Source organism: Necator americanus, chromosome IV, assembly GCF_031761385.1.
Source record: "Necator americanus strain Aroian chromosome IV, whole genome shotgun sequence".
Taxonomy (NCBI): domain Eukaryota; kingdom Metazoa; phylum Nematoda; class Chromadorea; order Rhabditida; family Ancylostomatidae; genus Necator; species Necator americanus.
This window is the reverse complement of record NC_087374.1, coordinates 29,859,334-29,882,671: the sequence shown is the minus strand read 5'-3', so window position 1 is coordinate 29,882,671 and position 23,338 is coordinate 29,859,334. Positions and strand designations below refer to the sequence as shown.

The 23,338-nt window shown below is 37.8% G+C and overlaps 3 protein-coding genes across 4 annotated transcripts; all 3 read right to left on the bottom strand.

The window, feature by feature from the left end:
- Positions 1-629: 629 nt before the first annotated feature.
- RB195_003202 (uncharacterized protein) lies at positions 630-989 on the bottom strand (the record flags this gene model as incomplete). Its single annotated transcript, XM_064200755.1, has 1 exon — positions 630-989. The coding sequence occupies one exon, from the start codon at positions 987-989 to the stop codon at positions 630-632; it is 360 nt and encodes a 119-aa protein (XP_064056636.1).
- A 4,787-nt stretch (positions 990-5,776) lies between these two features.
- Positions 5,777-7,006, bottom strand: RB195_003201 (uncharacterized protein; the record flags this gene model as incomplete). The annotated part of the gene is made up of 8 exons (XM_013450343.2): positions 5,777-5,873; positions 5,927-5,981; positions 6,049-6,130; positions 6,225-6,304; positions 6,397-6,504; positions 6,562-6,670; positions 6,725-6,841; positions 6,908-7,006. The coding sequence occupies 8 exons, from the start codon at positions 7,004-7,006 to the stop codon at positions 5,777-5,779; spliced, it is 747 nt and encodes a 248-aa protein (XP_013305797.2).
- Positions 7,007-12,175: 5,169 nt separating this feature from the next.
- On the bottom strand, positions 12,176-20,014 carry RB195_003200 (uncharacterized protein; the record flags this gene model as incomplete). 2 transcript variants are annotated; one of them, XM_064200754.1, is made up of 10 exons in its annotated part: positions 12,176-12,246; positions 13,355-13,476; positions 13,591-13,775; positions 15,277-15,328; positions 15,428-15,581; positions 16,085-16,206; positions 16,274-16,363; positions 17,823-17,974; positions 18,033-18,191; positions 19,922-20,014. In XM_064200754.1, 10 exons carry the CDS (start codon positions 20,012-20,014, stop codon positions 12,176-12,178), a joined length of 1,200 nt encoding a protein of 399 aa, XP_064056635.1. The 2 variants fall into 2 exon arrangements, with proteins under 2 accessions (XP_064056635.1, XP_013305796.1); XM_013450342.2 differs by having other exon boundaries at positions 13,361-13,476.
- Between the last annotated feature and the right edge of the window lie 3,324 nt (positions 20,015-23,338).

Genomic DNA, 23,338 nt, shown 5'->3' with positions numbered 1-23,338 from the left:
CATGCACAAAAGGAGACAAAAAATTAGAAACTGTCCTCGAATCTTGGCATGATTTAGGATATAGTCGGTTCGGTTGAGCCATAGCCAAGATTAGCATTGATCTTTCTTTACGAACTAACGTTTCAGCGTTATCGCCTCCGTCAGAGCCTGGAAAAATCAAAGCCATTAGTGACATACCTTTAAAGCGCCTTATCAACCTACAGAAGGAATTCAAATGACCAAACTCAAAGGACAACGCATTGGCTAGCGCATACCTCGTTTATTAAAATTTGGTAGTGTAACAGAGCACCACGTAACAGAACTTTGAATCATAAGGCTGTTTTATAGGGGCACGTACATCAAAACCCGCCCAGATATGCTTGCCAACATCCTCTACTGTTCTGCGCGCTATTATCTCGGAATTAAAGGATAGTATCGTAACTTCCCCTACAATTTCGGAGTTTTGATGATATTTTCCACGGTGTGATTCAAGAGGGGTACAGAGTTTAGATTTTGCGAGTCCATTTAGATGCTCCTTGACCCGAATACACAGAGAGCGTCCCTTTTCCCCTAGATGATAGATCGTCACCACCCGACCTGCATATGATACACCACTCCTGATACCATGCGGTCACCCCTCTTCGATATGGTCAATCCACGCAGCTGGGAGTTGAGCAGAGTCGATCATACGCACCGCTACGTTCCAGTTGACACTTAAGGTTCGCTGGTGGCATCTCTACAACTCTTGCGTCGTTTTGTAAACCAGCTTTGAGTAGACAGCTAGCTCCGTACCGTTCCGTTGATCTCATCACATATGTAACGTAGTAGACAGAACGGAATATTTTCTCGGCCGTCCACGATGTTGGACTTTGAGGAGGACAGTCGTGTCTGTCAAGTAACACAATTCTCTTTAGGGTACCTGCTGGAAATAGCCACTTTGGCCAGTTTACGAACAATATTTTACTCCCTGGCTGCTCGATGCTCGATACTCTTGCCACCGTCCTGTGCATGCTACATATGAAGGAGTATTTCATTTTACAGAAAAGCGGAGCAATAAAATGTTTTTACTACTGGGTTTCCGATACCACTTGGTATTCCATATTCCTTTGTGCAAACAGATGTGCACATTCAAGAAAGGCAACCAATTGTCCGTTGGTTTCGCCCTTGTGAACTTAATGTGCGGACAATGCTGGTTGACAAGATTTAAGCACGTGTCTAATTCTGCCTGTATTGGGCATACCTCGCAACAATCCTCTATGTAACGACAATAAAGCAGTGGTAATAAAGCGATCGAGTTTAAGCCTTTCGATTTTCGATACAAAGATAATGGCAAGATTGGGTGCCAGTCTCTGTCCCACGGCCAGGCCTCCTAAGTTTCGTTTTCATTTAGAGGTTTTCACTTAGAAGTGAACGCTTTTTGTACGCATTTATTTGCATGGAGTAGCATTTTCTTGCAAAGTTTTTATCCGTTAGCAAAATTTTGTAGGCGTGAATCCCGTTATCATATACCAAACTTCGTAGTCCAAGCGTTAACTTAAAAAATTTCTTTAAATTGCTTCCGGAATCCCCATGTGAGTGCACGGATAGAAACGTCCAAAAAGAGAGTCAAGTTGACTGAATTGTAAAGAACATGATTATGAAATGCCAGTTGAACCCCGATTCCTCTCCTAACAAGTGAAGAATATATTTCATACGTTCCTCACAACATGATTGTTGGCACTGGTTACATGTCAAGAAGCGGAAATAGTGATAAGTGTTTTGAAGAAGTGTTTTGAACCCCGTCTTTCTTGTTGAGTGCGTTTTGGCAACACACCATATACGATTGACCAGCTGTCCTTTATATGAATCCATTTCAGGGTTTTTCAGTGATCCATGTCTAGGCATCGCCTTATTCATGTTGAGCACTCGCCAGCATCATGCAGTGAGTTTTTTTGATGACGACAGCGGTCACCTGTTGCATTAATTGGGTGCTTAAAGGCATCACCCCACGAATCTGAGGTGGTGCAGATTTCATGTGGAGTATTCGTATACGGGATGGGAGACTATGGTGAGAGGGGCGATTCCGTCCAATTCTTCTTAATTGCGGTAAAAATTGGCCTGGAAGATGCGGCGCCGCACAAGGCTGGCGCGCTCCAGTCGAACTCCTTGCAGAAAATAGTGCGCCAAAACGCCTGAAGCCGTATCTTCCGGGCCGTTTTTTACGGCAATTAAGAAGAAATGGACGGAATCAGCCCCTCTCCATAGTCTCCAATCCCGTATACGAATACTCCAGCTGAAATCCGTACCACCTTAGATTCGTGGAGTGATGCCTTTAACTGAACGCACCCAAGCTTCTCCATTTGGTCACAGTTCACAAACTCTCCATTTGGGATTGATGAAAGCCGCCCGCAAAGCCGAGGCCAAATACTTGGGTCATCGATTTGGTTGAGAAGTCTTTTAGCCTTTGCTTAGTTCAGAGATAAATGAGAAAAAAAAATATAGTTTTAACCAAGAGCAAATAGTTTGTTTCGTTTATATCCCATAATTACGAATACAGGGTACTAAGAAGAATCTGTATAATAAATCATTTGCTTAGGCTTTTCGCAGTGTTGCTTGTTTTGCGATGAAGGGATGATTTTGTCAATAATCGTGTGATATTCAATTTTAAGCAACAGCCAAGATTGTTAACAAACTTTATTACGGTCAACGTTTCGGCGTTGTCGCCTTTGTCAGAGTCTGGAAAGTAGAAACATTTGCAATAGATCCTCACAAGTGCCTCATCTGAAACTTCATCATCCCCTAAGATATTACACCCGGAAATAAAACCAAAAAACCCCAAATCGTTGTGCCTGCCTCAGTAGCCGCGTTGCCGTGATGTTAGCGGATATCCGCGTGGTGCAATCGCCCCGCGAATAATGATAATCGTGTGATACTTCAAACATTCAGGCATGATCTGCTAAGGCAAAAATTTGTTTTACTTTTCAGAGGTGGGAAAGGTGAAGAGTTTTTTTTTTCGCTTCAGCGTTAGAAATGTTGCACAGGTGATAACAGAGCTAGACGAGACCTACACGATCAACACTGTCTGAAATCCTTCAAGAAACTCAAAAAAAAAAATAAATTGATTTATTGAAAAATCTCTGCAATTGTGTCTGGACTTGTCTTGTCAGTCTGTCAGTTTTGAATTTCCACTGTTTATCAGAACAGCTTTAAAATGAATCCAAAAAAATTGGAGCACTATGTTCCATAAGCACAGTGAGAAATCAGCCATTTATTGATAATCGCATGTAATCGCCGACGCCTCTGCCACTTACCAATACACCACTAGTGCGAAGATCTGAGATGAGCAATGTTTAGTCAATGTGTGCGATTTTTTTTCTCTACAACTGCTACTATCAAGTGGTTGCATTAGATAATTTGGAAGCGTTGTTTATGATAAACCTGTCATATACTACGGTGGCCTGATGGTTGTTCTCCTTTTCTCGAAAATAGAGAAACGTATCTTGCATTGGCAACGGCTATGAGGAACAAGATCTTTCATTTGGAACTAGTAGGTAACTACAATTTTGCAGAAATCTCCAATTCTTGTCCTTTCCATGATCTTTGTCAACAAAAATCTCTATTTCTGTTCTCATAGAGCGTTGAAAAAGGTTTTTGAACAAGGTATTGTGTTACAGCAAAGCCAAATATGCTAAGTAATGGATTGTTGCAAAGTAGGTGAATTATCACTTTCACAAAGAGCGAGAAGAAGAGAGACAAGAAAATTTGCGATGAAAGTCTCTAGTGCTATTGTTTCATTCTTGCACATGGTATACTTAAAGACATCACTCCACGAATCTGAGGTGGCACGGATTTCAGGTGGAGTATTTGTATACGGGATGGGAGACTGTGGAGAGGTGAGTGACTCCGTCCATTTCTTCCTAATTTCCGTAAAAAACGGCCCGGAAGATACGGCTTCAGGGGTTCTGGCGCACTATTTTCCACAAGGAGTTCGACTGGAGCGCGCCAGCCTTGTGCGGCGCCGCATCTTTCGGGCCGTTTTTTACGGCAATTAGGAAGAAATGGACGGAATCACCTCCTCTCCTTAATCTACGATCCCGTATTCGAATACTCCACCTGAAATCTGTACCACCTCAGACTCGTGGGGTGATGCCTTTAATGACCTGCTAAACTGCATTTAACGAGATGTCGTAGCTCTATAGGAACAGATGCAAGAAGCATGAATTCTAGAATTTCTAACCTTAACTGTGAATTCTACACTTCTGACAGACCTCTGAAGATTGCCGAATATGACCTGTTCTGTCCACTTGACACCTCATTGACATATTCATCACGAAAGCAAAGTTTGAAGACTGCAAAAAACTGTAAAAGCAACTTGAAGAGAGAGAAATTCTGTACTCATGTGGTACAAGATATTCCACCAATACTTTTTTAATTCGTGTGGGCACTTTTATGTTTGAAAAAAAGCGGTCACTACTCCTCCTTTCGTCGTCCATAAACTGGAGTGTTGGATATTCAGTGTTGCTTTAATATTTCGTAATACTGCTACTACGAATATTTGTGAAGTTATTATTTATTTATTTACCAGTCTAAGCGTCCGGCTAAAGTTGGACTTCAGACATTTTGTGGTGTTCCTTTCGCCCGACTTCACTGATCTACATAAACTAAAAGTAGTGCATTTCTTCTATTAAGTTTGTATTTTTTCAAACAACGTTTTCTTACTGATCTTGTCTAGTAATTTAAATATTAATGAAAGTTTTCGTTGATCCTAAAACAGCAGGACTACATTTGAAGAGTATTCAAAGTTGATTTTACAACTATGTTCCTTCGATACCGCTACACTTTGGAAACACTATTTAAAGTGTATGATTTTCTCATGTATTACCGCAACCATTGACATGCCGTGGGACCCTTTCAAATCATTTTTCCGTTTTCTGGGGGCGGGCTTGCCTATTCAGCGCCGTAATGACACGTCCCAACCCATTATAACGGTTATTGGCGTTGGCACACAAATTCGACGCCGTTGGAATCCGTCCCACAGCCTTCTGGAATTTGTCACATTTTTTGTGGTATGTATGTGTGTAATTCATTACATTCGAATGAATTACACACACACATACCACAAAAAATGTGACAAAATAGGTACGTCATTATATAGCAAGATTGGACGACCTCTGGACGTGGATAGATCAGCAGTAGCGGTTTGCATCACTGGTTCCTCATGCTCACTTATGCGATAGTTCTTCCATTTGTATTGCTTCGGCTGGTTTTGACTTTCGTTGGATTGAAGGATGCGACAGTTGGCACATTTTGGCAATCCAGAGCATTTTCCATGCTGGACGAGTTGTTCACGCCTTATGTCTAAGCAGCTTACTCAAATTGATCGAAGGAAATGAGGAGGTACTAACACTGCTCATGGTTGAGGAATGCAGCCAACTAAGCGGTGTTATATTTGTAACTACAAATGGCTACTAGAGAAATAAATCCAAGCACTAGAGAGAGTTATTACACAACGGGTCATAACTGATCTACCTACCTTAAAAATTGTCCTTAACCGGTCAAATTGAGTAAGCGTAAGAGTCCGCACTCAAAGCGTAACCGTGGAAATAACGGTTGAAATTGAAGTGAAATCTCATGGTTATTTTTCTTTTTCTGTCGAGAAAGCTTCGTTTTTATGTGATACACCAATATTTAAGATGTACTTTATTATTTGTACAACGGATGGTCAGTCCTGCACATTTAAGCACTTCTTTTGAAATATATTTTAGAATACTGCAGGTGTCGTGCCGATGTTCGTTTTTTTGTTGTCGCGATGTACTTCTTAGCAGAGATTGCACGTCTTGGCACAGTACTGCTTCCTCTGAGCCAGAGTATAGAAGGTATTGGTGCAGAATCCGTTCTTATACCATGTAGCACAGCTGTAAATTCCCAGAATAAGTATTCTACAGAAGTGGTTGAATGTAACACTCACTTTGCATTACTGTCAACGGCTGATGTGCAAATAGCAGTTGCACTCGCACTTTTCGCTGTAAATATGGATTCCTTCAGATAAGAGTTGAGCTATCTTGTACCTGAGAAAAAAGAAATGTGTACCTGTTGTGGCGACAGTTACGGCTGCTGCTGATGCTGCTGTAGTAGACGTTGGACAATATCCACAAGTACGCTGACAGTTTTCCTGAAACCCAGCAACTATTTCGTTAGATTGACATCTTTTTTAAACAGGAACAAATTGAAATTAAGCGTTTATCGGAAAGAAAAACCCGTCGAACCTTTACGAAAGTCTGCATGTCAACCTGTCTGCAAATGTTTATATCGTTCGCACACTGAATCACCTTATCCACACATCCTCCTGAAATTGTCCAGTACAACAGTACAGTACAGGGAGTACGTTACAGACTTTTTGGTTCATTATAGTGGGATTATTTTAGTGTATAATTTCACCAGTAAGACAGAATCCGCAGACATTCGGGCAATCCTCAGCAAGAATTGGACGCCAAGTTGCGTCGGAGCATTGAGCGACAGTTACGGTAGCGCAGTTTGTTCGTGGGACTGAAAGTGAGAAGAAAATTATCTTTTCCAATTAGTTTGGAATGCACTCAAACATACATAATTTGTTGGAACATTGGTATTCGGGAGTATTGCAGCAATATCCGCAATGCTTGGGGCAAACGGAAATGGCGAGCTGTTTCACGTCTTCGCTGATACCGTTAGCATCCTATATGATGACACAATGAATAGCATGAATCAAACGGCTTATCTTCCAACAAACCGTGTTGCATTTCACGTCTCTGTCGGTCGTACTGCCGGCTACAACAGCCGCTCCGAAAAGCGCAAGACAAGTGCTGGGCGCGTAAATGTCGCTGCACGCCGTGGAGGAAGCAATGAACTGAAACTCTTGGAGTTGATCCAGAAAGGAGCGAGTTGTGAGTTTACGCAAAGAAAAGAGGCACACCTTAGTCGTTGTGGTATCACCGTTGGTGCAATTCATGTCTGTGAATGAGGCATCGGTGAACACGGAAAGACTGACGAAGGCGATGACTACACGCAGCATTTTACCTAGAGTTCAGAATTGCTAAAGCTAAACTTACCACTCCACTACACCCAAGAGAATTCAGTAGGGCCAGAAGTACGTTACACCACATTTCGTTTTGCAACATTATAAAAAAATTCATAGAATGGAAGTTTTTCAAGTGTAAATATAGGATGAAACGATGAGAAATGTTGTGCTGATTCCGCTCCACGGCGGCTGCTTTTGTAGTGATCCTCATGCGCTTGTCGTGTAGGTTTGTCGTGCTGCTGATTAAACATTTATGTTACATGGCTTCCGTTTGTACAGTTGTCATTGTTAAGTTTTTGATCCGATTCATTATGTTCGATCATATTTTGGACAGAACAATGATCTGTACTAAGCAAACAAATCCAGAAAGACAGCGATCAGCACCGGCGGTCAACGCAAACGCTTCATTTGTGCTTCGACAGCAAAATTATATTCTTACTAGATCATGAATTGTTTCACAGAAGATGGGTGGTCGATTATAGGATTCTCTGGCATGTATGCAGGTGAACCTGAGCCCCTTTTCTAAGCACAGTGAACTCAATCTTACGCTCCTACTTACCTATGTAATGAATCAATAATCAATAATGAATAATCAATGGAAGGTGGAATTGAAATTCATTCATAAATTTCTTTTTCCTTTTTTTCTTATTTTCAGGAATTTAATTTTTATCAGAACATTTTCGCCGCTTTCTTCTTTCTCACTGAGTTTTGTTTTTTTTTCTCAAAAAAGTAAAATTGGAGGATATCCAGTGTACGTAATGGTACGCGCTTAAAGGGAACCATGGAAAAAATTAAGAGAATCTAAAATTTAAGCACTTTATAGTGGTTAATAATCCCATATTTCTTACAAACATACTCTCTTGTTATTAAAAATATACTAGGTGAGAGCAAGTAATTTTTAAAAAATGCTATGCAAATGTTTTTGTAGCTAACAGTGTATCAGCATAATTTATATTTTTTTTTAAAATATAAATCATGCTGATGCACTGTTAATTGCAGAAAAAAGTTATTTGTCAATGAGGCAATTTTCAAAAAGGTAAAGTAGCAGGTGGAGTTAGAGTCATATGTTGTTTAGAACAGGTATCTAAAAAAACACTGCTAACATCAGAAAACAGTCGTTTCCCCTCTTATACTCATATACGCTTCGGAATGAAAAAAAGAACGACGTTAAATGTTTGGCGAATTTTGATAAAATGTTGGCTAAATTAATTTATTTGCAATCCTTTCCTTGTTTCATATTTTTTGACGTAATGGCAGTTATTCGACTTTTGTAAACCGTTCGACGTTTGAATCGAAGCGTAACGGAAATCCAAAGTCGAATTACAAAAGTAGAAGAAAACATGTGGTCTTCCGGCTGGGACCGACACCTTAGAATAGTTTTGATCTTGAGCGTTCAAAAGTTTCGGTTGCGTTCAATTTAGGGACTAGGCCCGCTTCTGGTCAGAGAAAGCGGTCGCTTCGTAGATTTTGGGGGTGGAAAATCTGTGTTTCACCTTTAACACTCATTCTGCTTCATTAAACTAACGTTAGTTCAAGTTCACATAAATGTTCGAACATCTGTATCTGATTATTCGCCATTCATACTCAATATCTCATTCAAAAAGATTCTTATGCCTCCATTCGTAACGTTTCAGCGACGTAACGAATTTGATTTATTCTTCAACTTTCCCGCACCAACAATGCGTTTCGTAAAAACCCCAAACTGCAATTGGCGTAAAATAAAAATCTACAAAACAAGAAAATGATATATGGAGTGTTTCGTAAGTCTTCGTTACTAATTGCTCGAATGTTCCATTGAATTTCTGCGTCTATTTATTATTTATTAGACATTTATTAGATTAGATTATTTATTAGGCATTTATTAAAAAACACTAGAATGCTTCAAATACAATATCACATATATAACTAAAGAAAATAGAGAGAGAGAATTAAAACAGTTAAGATTTGAAGAAGTAAAAAATAAAAATAAAGTTAAATTAATAGAGAATAAATAAAATACAAGATAAGATATGGTACCCAAAGGTAGAGGCGAAATGATCCAACCTTACAATTTTAGTCTCTATCTTTTTTCTTAACGAGGTTCTGAAGAAATTTTCATTCCTTCCTTTTAAGCCTCTTCCTTGATATTTCATCTTAAAATAAAAACTACAGCGTTTTAATAGCTCTGAATGTTTCTACTTTTACATTCTTCTTGACATAGAAATATTTCTTCATTAGAATTAAAATGAGCAGTTCTTTTAGCAACCGTAGTATTTTTTAAAAGAATTATTCTATCTCCTTATTTCGTCAGGAGTTCTCAATAATCACTGTAACCACCTTAACGTTGTTATTGTTTTTTATGTTGTGATTTTACGGTAATTTTCAAACACTGTTTTTAATAACGGCAATAGAGGTTAACGCGAGGTTTTCCATTAGTTTTACGTCTTGCATTTTGCTCTTTTCTATTTTGCTGAGATCGGCCCTCGAAGACTGAAAACGGTGAGAATAGGAATCAAGGAAAGAAGCAAAGAAGACATACTATGTACCGCTTCTTCCTAAAAATTTCCAGTGCAAAAAATAATCCAGAAAATATTCAGTTCGGAAGAAAGTTTGACATTGATTTAGGAATCTTAACGTCGGATTTGCTGATAGCACTATGTACTTGGTTAGGAGGCCAGTAGTGTTAAACACTACTTGAAGATCGGATATGTGTCTATATGTTATTCTGTTTATTTATTAAAAACTTATTATAAAATTATTATAAAATTAAATGTTGGCGTACTCATTGGATAATTATGTTACGGTGTTGCATATGTACGGATGTGAGAATAGTTTAAATAAACTATAGAGATCAGATAAGTTGCGTGATCTATAAATTCCACAAAATTTACGAGCGACTCATTAAAAAACGCTGTAGCAAGCGTTTTTAAACCAATACACATGGTAATTTCACTACCTTTTATTTTTTAACACTTTTCAAAAGAGAGTTTGTATACAATTTCCTTTTGAGAGTTAGGTATACACAAAAAAGGCAAATTTATATGCATTATTAATATATTTACTATTTATTATATTTGTATTCTACAACAAATCTGGGCTTTGTACCCGGCTAAATTTGTAAACAACAAGGATCCCGCACCTTTTAATTCTCTTAAAATGTAATATATTAATGTTTTGCTGTCTTCTTATGGTCCTACGAAGATAATTTCTGCTAATTTGAACATATTTTAATAGTACAAACTGTTAACATCTTTTTTGAAATGTTTTATTCATATTTTATGTGTTTTTTTATGAAATGTTTTATTCATATTTTATGTGTTTTTTTATGAAATGTTTTATACATATTTTATGTGTTTTTTTATGGATCTCTTCTGTAAATATCTGTTCAGAGATCGCTGTTCAGATCCGAATATTGTTATTTAGAGCTGTGTGCGTCTCAATTACTTTTGTTTTCGGATTCCGAAGGTTATAATATTATAGTTGATCTCATAATCTTCATAGAAGGAAAAGCAGTCAGCTTTGAGGACGGGAGGAAATGAGGAAAAGAGGCTACTGTAGTTTGAAGAAAAGGTTCACTGTTCGCCAAAGGATCAAGAGGCTTCCCTTCCACTCCCGGTACCCTTTACTTTTACAGTCATTTTTGTTCTTTCCTCTTATTTTTTATTGGATTAAAAAATTTATAACGTCTATTGGACGCTTTCTTAACAGTTTTCTTGGCAAATATATCATTCTACAATAGATTGTGATCAATCTGTGTAATGTTCCTATGTACTAAAGTAATTTAATTCTTATTCTGACCAGCATTAAATCGCCAAGATCAGTTAGACAAAGAGAATTGAAATTTCTATTTTATTTTCTGTAGTCCACAAACATTGCAGAAGTGAAAAAACCGCAGTTATTTGTTTTGCGGAAGTGTTAACTGCTATGAATCATTATTGCATGTTGTCGTTTGTCTGCACAGATGCTAATACCATATTAATTGTCTCCTGGGTCTCATCACATTCTCGCAATAGTTGTGATGTTAAACATAAATGGCACCTCGCCTTTCTAATAGTAAAGTTGACTCATCAGAGTTTCTTGCACTGTACTGTCAGAATAATTCTGGAATAATCTCAGTAGCTCTCTACTCACAATATTGTAGAGGACAAAGAATACTTTTTTTTCCATTGAAGGCATCACCCCACGAATCTGGAGTGGTACGGATTTCCGGCGGAGTATTCGTATACGGGGTCGTAGATTATGGGGAGGAGGGTGGTTCCGTCCATTTCTTCCTAATTGTCGTAGAAAACGGCCCGGAAGATACGGCTTCGAGCGTTCCGGCGCACTATTTTGTACAAGGAGTTCGACTGGAGCGCGCCAGCCCTGTGCGGCGCCGCATCTTCTGGTCTGTTTTTTACGGTAATTAGGAAGGAATGGACGGAACCACTCTCTCCGTAATCTACTATTCCGTATACGAATATTCCACCTGAAATCCGTACCACCTCAGATTCATGGAGTGAGGCCTTTAAGAAATTTTACAGCGTTTTTTTACTCTCCACATTTCAGTATAGTGATGTCTGTACTGATTTATATGCTTGTTTATAGAAATAATTTTCAAGAAAATTACTAAACTGGTTTTCAGAAGACCCAAACAGAGGAAGCTTCGAGTGAAATCCCTTTTGACTCGCCTCGCCATTACTGAGGAAGTCAGCCTCAATTCTCCTAGCACTTCTTTATGCAAAGACCTCAACACTCAATGACGAACATGAAAGACATTTTCACACACACACACTCCGTTATTTATGAAAATTCATTTAGAATCGTAGCGATCAAACAGCGACATGTTATACCCTTGAACAACCCAAGCATATACACACACAGAAGAAGGGAAAAAATGCACAGTACAATTTTTTTAGATTTGGCCGAAAAAAGGCGACAACGTTCAACGTGGACGATTTTAGTAATTTTTTCTCTTGACCTAATTATACATATAAATAGTTGGATAGATAGATAGATAGAGAGAAAAAGAAAAAAAAGCAGTGAGCCATTGAAACCTCTTTTATACGAGGTGTACACGAAAGGAATAGAGATCGATCCGATATATAATACATGTACATTTAATGTCATAGTAGTGAATTTCTAGTTTCTATTTTTTTAGGCATTAATTCAGAATTGATAAGGACGAGTTTGCAAGGCACTGTGCTCTCACAGAAATGCATCTTCGTGTGCTGATAGCGATCGTTCCGTCATCAGATACGATTCGGTCAAATAACCTGCTGAAAGTATGTGTTCATACACGAAACTACATCAGATCTACAAATTTGTTACAGTTTCTCGTACGCAAAAACACCTACGCGAATTTTTCAATTAATATTTGAATTTTTCTTGAGGGCATCATCCCACGAATCTGACGTGAAATGGATTTCCAATGGACAAATTCTATACGGGGGTATAGAGTGCGGGCTCAGGGATGTTTCCGCTCATCACTTCCTAATCGAGGTAAAAAAAAAACGGCGTGAAAGACTCCGGTCTTTACAACGACTTCATTTCAGTTTCACTTCAATTTCATTTCAGTTGCAACGCTCCACTCTCGTGCACGCGCTGCATCCAGCTGCGCAGCGGTCGAAAGCCAATGAGTTCTCCTCGACTGCTTATTCAAGTGTAACCTATGAATATGTTGCTGAGGGACCAGAACGTATACATAGAGGAGCGTACTAACGTTCCTCGTAGGAACTAAAGCGGCTCCCACGCCATTTTTTTCGACGATTAGTGAGAGATGGACGGAACCGTCCCCCCGAACCCGAAATCCGCAACTTCATCTCTAGCTTCTGCCGTTAGATTCGTAGTATGCTGCCATGGGAAGCGACAAAAAAAGTGGAGTCATTCATGAGTAGGGTTTAGGAAATACTTCTTATACAAATGTTTTTTCAGGTATAAAACTAAAGAATTTAAACATTATTTAAAGTATCACGAAATTGACGTAGTGCGGAAACCTGATGGAAAGCACAAAATTCGGAGTGTAGATTACGTGATTTACGAGAGCGTTACAAATTTCAATTTTCCTTAGTGGTCCTAAAAAATGTGTGGGAACGGCATTTTTTCCTACGGGGTACGTTAGAACGATCGATCGATGTCGATATCGATCCTCGACAGCTCACTAGTGGATGCGGCGCGTGCATAAAGGTGGTGCGTTCCAACTGATTTCATAGGAGAGAATGTCCGCCTTCCACACCGTTTTTTACGTCGATTAGGGAAGGATTAGCGTAACAACGGTCGCTACCGTAATCTAGACTCCGAATTCTGTATTTTCCATCAGTGTATTCCACACTACGTCAATTTCCCGATACGCTGCCTTATTTAACCGTGGTCTAAACCTACACTCACACTCACTTCCTTTCCGAACGTTGAGAAAAGTCCGTTGTCCGTATGGTTCCGTTTGATAGGACAATTTAGAATTGATAGTCGAGCAACACGGTAGGAAACGTACAGATAATTCGTGGAGACGGCTAAAATCAAATTAAGTGAGAAAATTCGGACGCCTTGAATACGTAGCAGTGGTAACCGTAAGGATTTTTCCAAAATACTCCAGAGATGCACATTAAAAGGAACCAAAAATTCACCTGTAAACCATCTGACGAAATTTCTGCGAAAGCATCACATAGACGAAAAATGATAGACTCATATTGCATAAGCCAAGGAATATGCCGACCGTATTCCATACGCATACCGGAATCTCGTTGATTACATGTGGTCCGGAAATTGCTGCATAGATGAATACGGGAATTGGTGGAAGTTCGGCAAGTAGCTGAAATGAAAAATTTTTGTTGTAGTGAAGAAATAGGAGAAAATTTGTGGAACACAAAAAATTATTTAATTCAGAAAAAAAAGACCACAAATAGAACTTAAATAGAGTCAGGAAGAATATGTTGTTCTGAAATGACGATAACATGTCCATAAATCAGATTTTTTTAAAAGAGAAAACACTTTTTCTTCTATTCTTCAACTGCTTTGCTTCGAGGGAATTCGATTACAGTATGCTCTTTCTTTGTGGTGGTCTTGACTGGAATCTAACCCTTTAAAAAGTAAAATAAGCATAAAATCGTCCCTATTTTTGCATCCAACCTCAATTTTAAAGTATATGTAGATGGTGTTGAAACTTCAGGTGATATTGGCATTTATTAGCAGCGAATTAGGTGCACGTTACAGAAAAACCCTTACACAAAACACTTATTGTGGGCACCAAGGCACCTCAATGTGACAGATAACGGTTAGCAGCTCCCGGGAAAAGGGAAAAGGATCGAAAATCCGAAAAAAAACTTTTCAACTAATAATAAATAAATGATAGCTGGAAGCGAACACCAAAAAATCAACTAAAAGGTATTATTTCGCTCATGTTATAGGTAGTTACGGAAATTTTTAACCTTTTTTCCTCTAAAAAGTTTCCCATTGGTTCCCGCCTGGAACAACTTCAACCTCACTCACTTTGCCTACAATTTCATTCGCATATTCTGAAGAACTACATATGTAGGGGAATGGAAAAAAGCTCAGTAATTGTATTGAAAGTTTCAATGAATATAAAAATGCTACTTGTTATAATACCTAGATCTCTGAGCAAAATTCCTAGTTAGTAGGAGGGTAATTAACGATTATATAAAGTGATTAGTAATTATAGTAAGTTCTGAATTCTAGTTTTTTCCATGATAATAATGGATGTTTTCAGTAATTATTAGTCTCAGTAATCATTTGGAAATTATGGTAATACCGTTAACGATACTATTATTAATTTTCAGGCCCAAAAATGATTCTACCCAGTAATTAACAATTTTATAAGGTAATTAAAGTAATTTATAAAAACTAATTTTTTTCATTTAATAATAATACATGATTTCAGTAATCGGTATTCTTAGTAATCATCTAAAAATTCAGTCCACACCATCAACGGAGCTATTTTAAGGTTCTAGTCCAAAAATTTAGCATGGACACCTAGGAATTTAAAAAAAAATGAGAACAACGAGTTCGAGATCATTCCCCAATACCAGTCATTTTACGTAAGTCCAACCTATCTTCCTGTCAAGAATTCTTTCCATGGAATATTTTTCTTCTAGTTGTTAGATGGAGTTGTCAATTAATTCTTTGTTTTTTCCAGGTTTGAGAAGAGGATGAATACGAGAAGTGACATCGGGATCAACTTTGGAATATTCCCTAGCTACAACATTTTTCACTGAGAAGATTTGCAATTTGCATTCATCGTTAATGTAAAACATCAAAGTTCCAGCTAATGATCACGTAAAGCTAATTATGCTCACCTGTAAACTTGTTGTGATCAACGTAATTCGAGTGACGCACCTCTTCTCAGACCTGGAAAAAAATATAGAATTAATTGACATCTCCATCTAAGAACTAGAAGAAAAATGTTCTATGGAAAGAATTTTAGATAGGAAGATAGGTTGAACTTACGTAAAATGACTGGTATTGGGGAATTCAGATTTTCGCAATACGAGTTTCCAAACAACTGAGATGGTCATGAATACGAGAAGTGACATCGGGATCAAAATGGAGAATAGAAGATTAGCGATTGTGTGTAAGCGTTCGATCAACGTCATCAATGGTGCTACAAGAGCCATTTGTAGCATAGAAAAAATGTAATATAAATGAAATATAATAAATAATAGAGGAAATAAAATGGGCCGGTCACATCATGAGAAGAATCGACGACAGATGGACCAAAAGAACGCTAGAGTGGATCACAAGAGATGCCAAACGCCCCCAGGGGAGACCGCGCCAACGAGGTGGGGTGAAGTGACGTGTTCGCTACACGGATGGACCAGCTGAAAGCTCGGCCGGATACGGTTCAAGTACCTCGTCAAAGTCACTCAAGAAACGTGAGGACATCTTGGATGACAATGGCGAGGGAAAGAAACGAGTGGAAGAGATCCTGGAGCCCACACGTCCAGTGAAGACGGACCATCTAAGTATCTAAGTAAGAGGAGATATGCGCTTTTCCTTTGAGATTTTTTCGCTTTCTTCCCATAAACATTAGCGAACGTGGTTTCAGTAGTTAGCAAAGTAGGAAATGTAAGCTGTAAAAAGTTATAGGAAGAAAAAAAAACTCACAGTCACTGGAGATGATCTGAATTATTACTCGATCACAAGAATCCACAACAACGGAAACGGAACGGTTCAACGGATAAATCAACGCTAAGAGGAGTCCGGCAACACCAATCACAACATAACTTCTGAAAAAAAGTTTGTATTAGGAATTTTGAGTAGTAAGTATCCAGGAATGAATATCACTTAACATACTTCGACAGATTCCTCTTTGTGCATAATGATTTTGAGTGAGCCGGAAAGAACACATGCAGATAGCACTCACCAGTCATCAGAACCGTTAACCTAAATTTTTTTCTCGTTTTTATCGTCCTTCTTCTTATTTTTGCAGGTTTCCTTTAGAAAATAGAAATATATGTTTAACTATGGAATGAATGACTGGTTATTTTTGCTTATCCTCTCCTTACTGTTCTGACATTTCTAAATTTTCTTTTCTTTTTTCCCACTGTTTTTAACTTTTTCACCGTTTTCTTCTGTTATTGCTAATGCAACTACCCTTTTGCTCATCCATAGCTAGCCCTTTGGGTGCATATATAAGTAAAGAAACAAGTCAGTAGGTAAATAAATTAATAAATAAATGTGAATAAATAAGTACATATACAGTATGTAAGTAGCATATGGATAAGCGTGGCATTCGAAAACTTTCAGTTTTTTCATGGCATCTCAGTGAAAACTGGTTCGGAAATCATTAGATAACATCCGAAACCGGAACCGTACTCTTTGAAAAACTAGCGATTCGCGAAAAATTAAAGGCATCACTCCACGAATCTGAGGTGGTACGGATTTCAGGTGGAGTATTCGTGGACGGGATCGTGGATTATGGAGAGGAAGGCGATTCCGTCCATTTCTTCCTAATTGCCGTAAAAAACTGCCCGAAAGATACGGCGTAATGGACGTAATCACCACCTCCCCCTCTCCATAATCTGCGATCCCGTATACGAATACTCCACCCGAAATCCGTACCACCTCAAATTCGTGGTGTGATGCTTTTAACTTCACTGTGTTTGCAATGAAATCCCTGCGGGACCACTTCACACACTCACATCGAATGTGTTTGACTAGGAAAGTTTTTCCAGAAAATCAAATTGCTCAAGTAATTTTCTAGGAATTTTCGAGAAAAAGAAATTAAATTGTAACCGCACAAGTTTCCCATATTTAATGAGTTGAATGCTTTCATTTGATCTAGAGCTGGTTATGAGGAAATTCACGTTGCGCACGTACATGGGACTTTTCTTTTGCCAGGAGGAAATGAATTTTCTGCAAAAACTGCTCACTTCTATGTGAAATGACTTAGAGAATCAGGGAAACTCGTAAATCAATTTCTCCCATGATTTCTCCTAAGAAAACAAAAATATTGTTCACATATTTAAGAGAAAAAAAGAAGAGAGAGAAAAAGAAAAGAGGAACAAAGATATTGTTACTCATATTTATTTATTTGTTATTTATCATATTTCGCATATTTTGTTTATTTCATGTTCCAATTGGCAATTGTGGTAATCGTAAGATATTTATAAATATGTCTGATTCGCTTGAAATGCATCCGAAATATTTTAAAAGGACGGAAATTATAGATTTTTAAGGAAAAGAATTTCAGATGATTTTTTCAGTTCATTTAGTTAATGAGCGAATGTTTAAGCTGTGTTTTAGTAATCAATTATCGAGAAAACGGATAAGATATTGATCGAATATTATCCTCTCCATAGCTAGAGATGGTTTCATTCGGGAAGAAATTGATTTCACTCACCACATTGCACAAAATCCGAAAACATTGACAAAATACGCTTGATACGGATAATAACCCCAGTAGACGGCATCGGCGGCGGAATTCACTTCCCATGCGCCAACCGTACGAAGCGCTTGTGGCAGTAGAAATAACATCGCCAACGTGTTCATCAACTGAAATCATTAATAAATTACCGTAGGACTGTATGTAGCAAATTGTGTAATCACGTACCAATCGTGTGCAGAGCATACGAATTGCTATATAGTAACGAATTTGATCGGAATTATAGATCAGCAAATTGATACAATTACCAAACATCGCTAGAAGAAACACAACTAGAAATCCGTAACCCATCAGTAAGATATGAAATGGTCGTTGATCGCATCGGAGCTGAAAATTAGAAAATTATGTTTCAGTTCTTTTTTTTGGATTTTTGCACCACGTTTGAAACATTTAAGAACAATAAAGTCAATGAATGAAAAAGTAAGTAAACGAACCGATTTAGTAGAAAAATAAATAACGTAAAGTAAATAAACAATCCGATACGATAGAGGAAAAAGCGTTACTCTCAGTATTTATGTGGCTTGGTCTGAATTTCTATGCCCGAAAAATTCACTGTTAAGAATAATTTTCTCTTTAGCTCTACTTCTTCCAAGTTCCTAAATAGTTTTAGTTTCTAGGATGTAATTTAACAAATCCAGATACTAAATATAAAAATTTTTTTACTTAAAGCTTTGCTTCAATAAATCGAGGAAATGTACTAAAACGTTACTAAAACGTCCATATGTTGATGAATAGAGGTTGAAAATATTTTTAAAAAATTAGCCTACATATAATTGCACATTTATCTAATACGAACCTTCTATTATCTAATGTTCAACAGAATCTCGTATAAAATTAAACAAACTAAGATAAACTACCTTTCTTAGAAACTTAGTAAACAATAAAAATGGACAGGTTAACATTTTAGGAGACGAGAACTGATCTCTTTGAAATTTCATATTCTCTCCATCTCTAGGCTCTCCATCAAATGTTCACTATTTGCCGACATTCCTACGTTTTTCGCCGCTTTCCCCTTTGTAGAATCGCTATTATTCTATTTCTGACTGTCATTGCCGTAGCGACGTTAAATTTGTTGCGTTCATCCTTCTTTAGTAGACAATTACCTTAGTGCATCAACTTTCTAGAAGGAGCTCTGCGTCTCTGACTTTTTGTGCAGAGAAGGGGCACGAGCTTCACATATTTTTACACGGAAAACATCAACAATGGAAGAATTGAGGGGTTAAAAAGGAAAACCCAGAAAAAACCCATCCGATTCTTCTAGAACAACCTTCTAATTCCTCTCTAATTTATTTATCTTCTTGCAGTAAATAGTTATTAAGCAGTAAGACCGTAAACATAGAAGAAAGGAAAAGAGGAAAATCCCTCTCTATTCTCAGCAGCCAATGGGATTTCCTACGTAGATTATCCAGAAGAGAAAACGTATGGACGCTGCAGTGGATATTGGAGCGTAAGGCTATTATTTCTTTTTTTTTTCGAGAAAAAGGAAAAGAAGAGAGACGAAGGCGGTGCACTTTTATTTATTCTATTAAATCGAACACTAATGACATTTACGGACCCTAAATGCTACATTCAGAAAAAAGAAGAGGAAGTGACTTCTGTGCTCGTTCTAGTAGCAATAGCAAGAGATAAATAAATAAATAAATAAATAAGTAAATAAATAAATAGATAAATAAGAAATAAATAAATAAATTACGACATCTGACGGTCCTTTTTCTGAAAATTACCTGTTAAAAATCATATTTTATTCCTCTCTCTTGAGATGAAAATTGTTGTTTGAGTAATAAATTAACGGATAAAAATAATAACATTAAGAAATAAGAACTAAACTAAATTTTCTATGCAGTCTACATGAAAACTTATCTACATAGTTGTAAGATTGGAAAGCTTGAGAGTTCTTGTAGACTTTTGTTGTACTTCATCTTTGTTCGCCTCAAAAAATTTTACGTGGTGTTCTTTTACAATTTTTATGCGATTATTGGTTTACAACTAACCGATTTATTTTCTTTTTTCTAGAATAAAACTAAGATATTAATCACAACATTTCAAAGAATTTTTACCTCTCGTTGATTACACGCCTTGTTGTAAACGGTCTCAATCATTCGCATAATATCCTTCATCGGATCCTCCGTCGAATTCGGGTCTAAGACCATTTTCTGAAAAGACACCAAATGTCCCATATAGAGAGCAACAAATTCGCGAACGATGGCACGATGGCACACGAAACAAACGCACTTTGAACAAAAGCACGTAGAGCGGTAATTAGTGTGATTCGAGAGGAAAATCCCCCGAAAGAAAGCTAGAAATACGATAAGATCATGGAAAAAATGTAGTCAATTGGCAATCTGTGGGTTCTTTGCTGCGCTACGTTGAATCACAAAATTATACAACTGAACGATATACAACCAGTAAGAATTGTTAGCTATTTGAATCATATACATTTTAAATTAATCCCAGTTGAATTGTTGGGTACTGTAACAGTTAGGAGGATGAATAAATAATTTAGTTACAGCAGTCAGAATCATTCAACAAAGGTAAATATAAAGGTATAAAGGTATGACGAAACAAGACGGAAATTTCTCTGCGAATAGAGACGAGTATGGAGAAATTCTGTCCACGAATAAGAGCGCAGTAGCGCTCAACTCCTCTAGGTAATCCAGATAGAAATGCATGTGGAACAGCATTCTGTGATTCTATTCTCAAGACGATGCAACTTATTACGCGATAAAACGTGAGCAACTTGTCCAAATTTCCTGCTATGCAGCTGATTCACCACGGATAAGTAGCAGAAGCCGTCCAATGCGCCCAACTGTGGACGTGTGGCGGATTGTATCACCCGTAATAAGTTGCATCGTTGGAAACACAACCAAGACTGTTCCATACCTCTTTTTCGATTACTGATGTGAACTGTCCGTGATTACGGTCGTATTCATGAATTTTCTCAAATAATATGAATAATTTATTCTCTTTCTGGTAGAAGACAACATCGTAAATTTCTGGATACTTTCCCTTTAATATTGCCTCTCGGAAATAGTGTACTGGATATTAAAAATACACAGGAACAAAGATCTACACAATTCCTAAGTAGATTATTAGTCAGAATGATCAAATCTACATAATAAGTATGACCCCTACACTGAAAATAGTTTTGTAGCTAGAAGCATATCTCAAGAAATTAGATCAGAATGACATCGACGCGTCCTAGTTGGAAATAATTGTCTAATGATAAATACGTAGCTGCTAGAATTACTGCAATATTGATTATACCGCCCTTTCACCGTAATTTACTTTTTAATGAGCTCAAGTTACGAAAGGATGGCGCAAAGGAGAAGAAAAAAAAAACGCTCGAATCCATCGACACCGAGTGGAAAATTTGTGTGGGAGAGAAATATGGTTCTTTCCTACGTGTAGCTATGTGGCCACACAGTAAACTTAGGACTTTCTTTGTTGTGGGAGTAGGCTCGGATTAATCACCTTTGATTTCATCCTTTTAGTCTCTGAAAAAAACGATATTGCCGAAATGTTAGCCACGAATAACGGATAATAACAACATCGTTTCCGGCTCTATCAAAGAATCCAAATACTGAAAAATATGATTTTTATTGTAGTTCTTAGTTTTTTTGCTAATATCAGTGCAAAATGTGCATTCACATAAAACCAGATGAACCATGTTAAAAATAAATTCCAAAACTAAATGGACCATATGAAGCTGATTCTGAGTCATTAGTCAAATGCATAGAGCTGGAAAATTTTCTCCGGAACATTCCAGAAGAAAATTCACTTTTCTCTCTAGAAAATCTAGAAAAGAAATCTAGATCAAAATGGCAATGCCGACGCGTGCTCACTGGAAATAATTGGAGTTTCCACTCTCTATTGTTAAATAACTTCTAGAAAATTCGAAAAAAAACACGGAAGAAAAGTTTCCGATCGAACAACGACAGGATTTTTTCTTTGAAGTTAGTTACAGTCTAGTTATGGATGACATTAAAACATACTCTGATTCGCTGTAGGTTGTTGACGCGATAATTCGCGATAGGACCAAACATGGTATCCGCCCGTGTACCGTAATCAGAATATGTTTCAACTTGAACTATAACTAGACCATAATTAGCTTCAGAGAAAAAATTCTGTTTCTTTGAAAACTCTGAAAGTTTTCTTTTGTTTTTTTTTTCGAATTTTCTAGAAGCTATTCCACAATAGGGAATGGAAACTGCAATTATTTCCAACGCCACTTTAATCTAATTTTTAGAGAGAAAAATGAAACTAATAGACGGTGCATAATAAAATAAATGTTGTAGGATATTGACGCGATAATTCGAGATAGGATCAAACGCGGTATCCGCTTGTGTACCGTAATCAGAGCATGTTTCAATGACAACGAAAACCAGATCAGAAAAACGGTCGTAGACGAAGAGAACACGCGAATAGATCAAATAAAACCCTAATAAAACTAGATAACTAGTTTTATAATCTTGTCATTATTAGCTATGATGGGAGCTACTTCGAAAGGGTCGTAAAGAAGTTTCATCGAGGTTCAGAGGTATTCCTGGGAAGAAAAGATTGTTCTTTGAGAATGATGAGGGAGTGTGAGGAAAGTTGATCGGGAAAATGTGATGCCGTGTGCAATTGCACAAGTGCAGGTGTTCCCGAGACTTCATTGGGACGTATCGGATGATCTACACCCGCAGTCGGCGCTGTGTATTCACGATAACAAGTTGCTTAGGATTTTGATTAAGCCAGTTAGGCAACATCGAGGTAACCAAAGCACAGGAACATTGATCAAATTGGAGACGAGCGACAACTGACACCAATTCTTTTCAGGACCGAAAAATTGCTTTGTTTCGCCGGAACAATTGTTTCGTTTTGCAGTGATTGCTTTACAGAAATAAACAAACAAGATTAATCACCGGGAGGATCGCGAGGAGATGCCCGAGAAAAACAGAGTTGCTTTTTACGTAGGAAAATTTAGTTTTTACGTGACCTCTACGTAATAAATAAGCAGCTTAAGCAAAATTTAGAACACTCTACTCTCTCATGAGGCTGAGCCGTCCGAGAAGGATTATATGAACGAGGAAAAAAAACAGAAGGAAAGAAAGTATTCTCTATTTAGGGTTGTTGGCCATCCTAAATTTGCGAGATAAAGTCATTATAATTGCACTAAAGCTCATCGCACATGCAGCAGCAACGCAGTGTCTGCTATCGATTTGTTGGCAGAATGCCAATGTCCACCGCGCCGCGGACGGATGCGTCGCGTCAGCTCGGTTGAAAGTGTTGGCTCCGTGTGTGTCTGTGCATGTGTGCAGAAGAATGGGGAATCGTAGGGCCTGCTTGAAATCCCGGCGCTCACCAATGGTCCAGTAATCTCATTCCCTTCTGTACACACTGAGATATCGTCAAAAAATTCTGACTCGATTTAAAAAGAAAAGGGACAAAATTATTTTGAAAAAGTTTCAGGAAGAATGAAATTAGGAAAATCA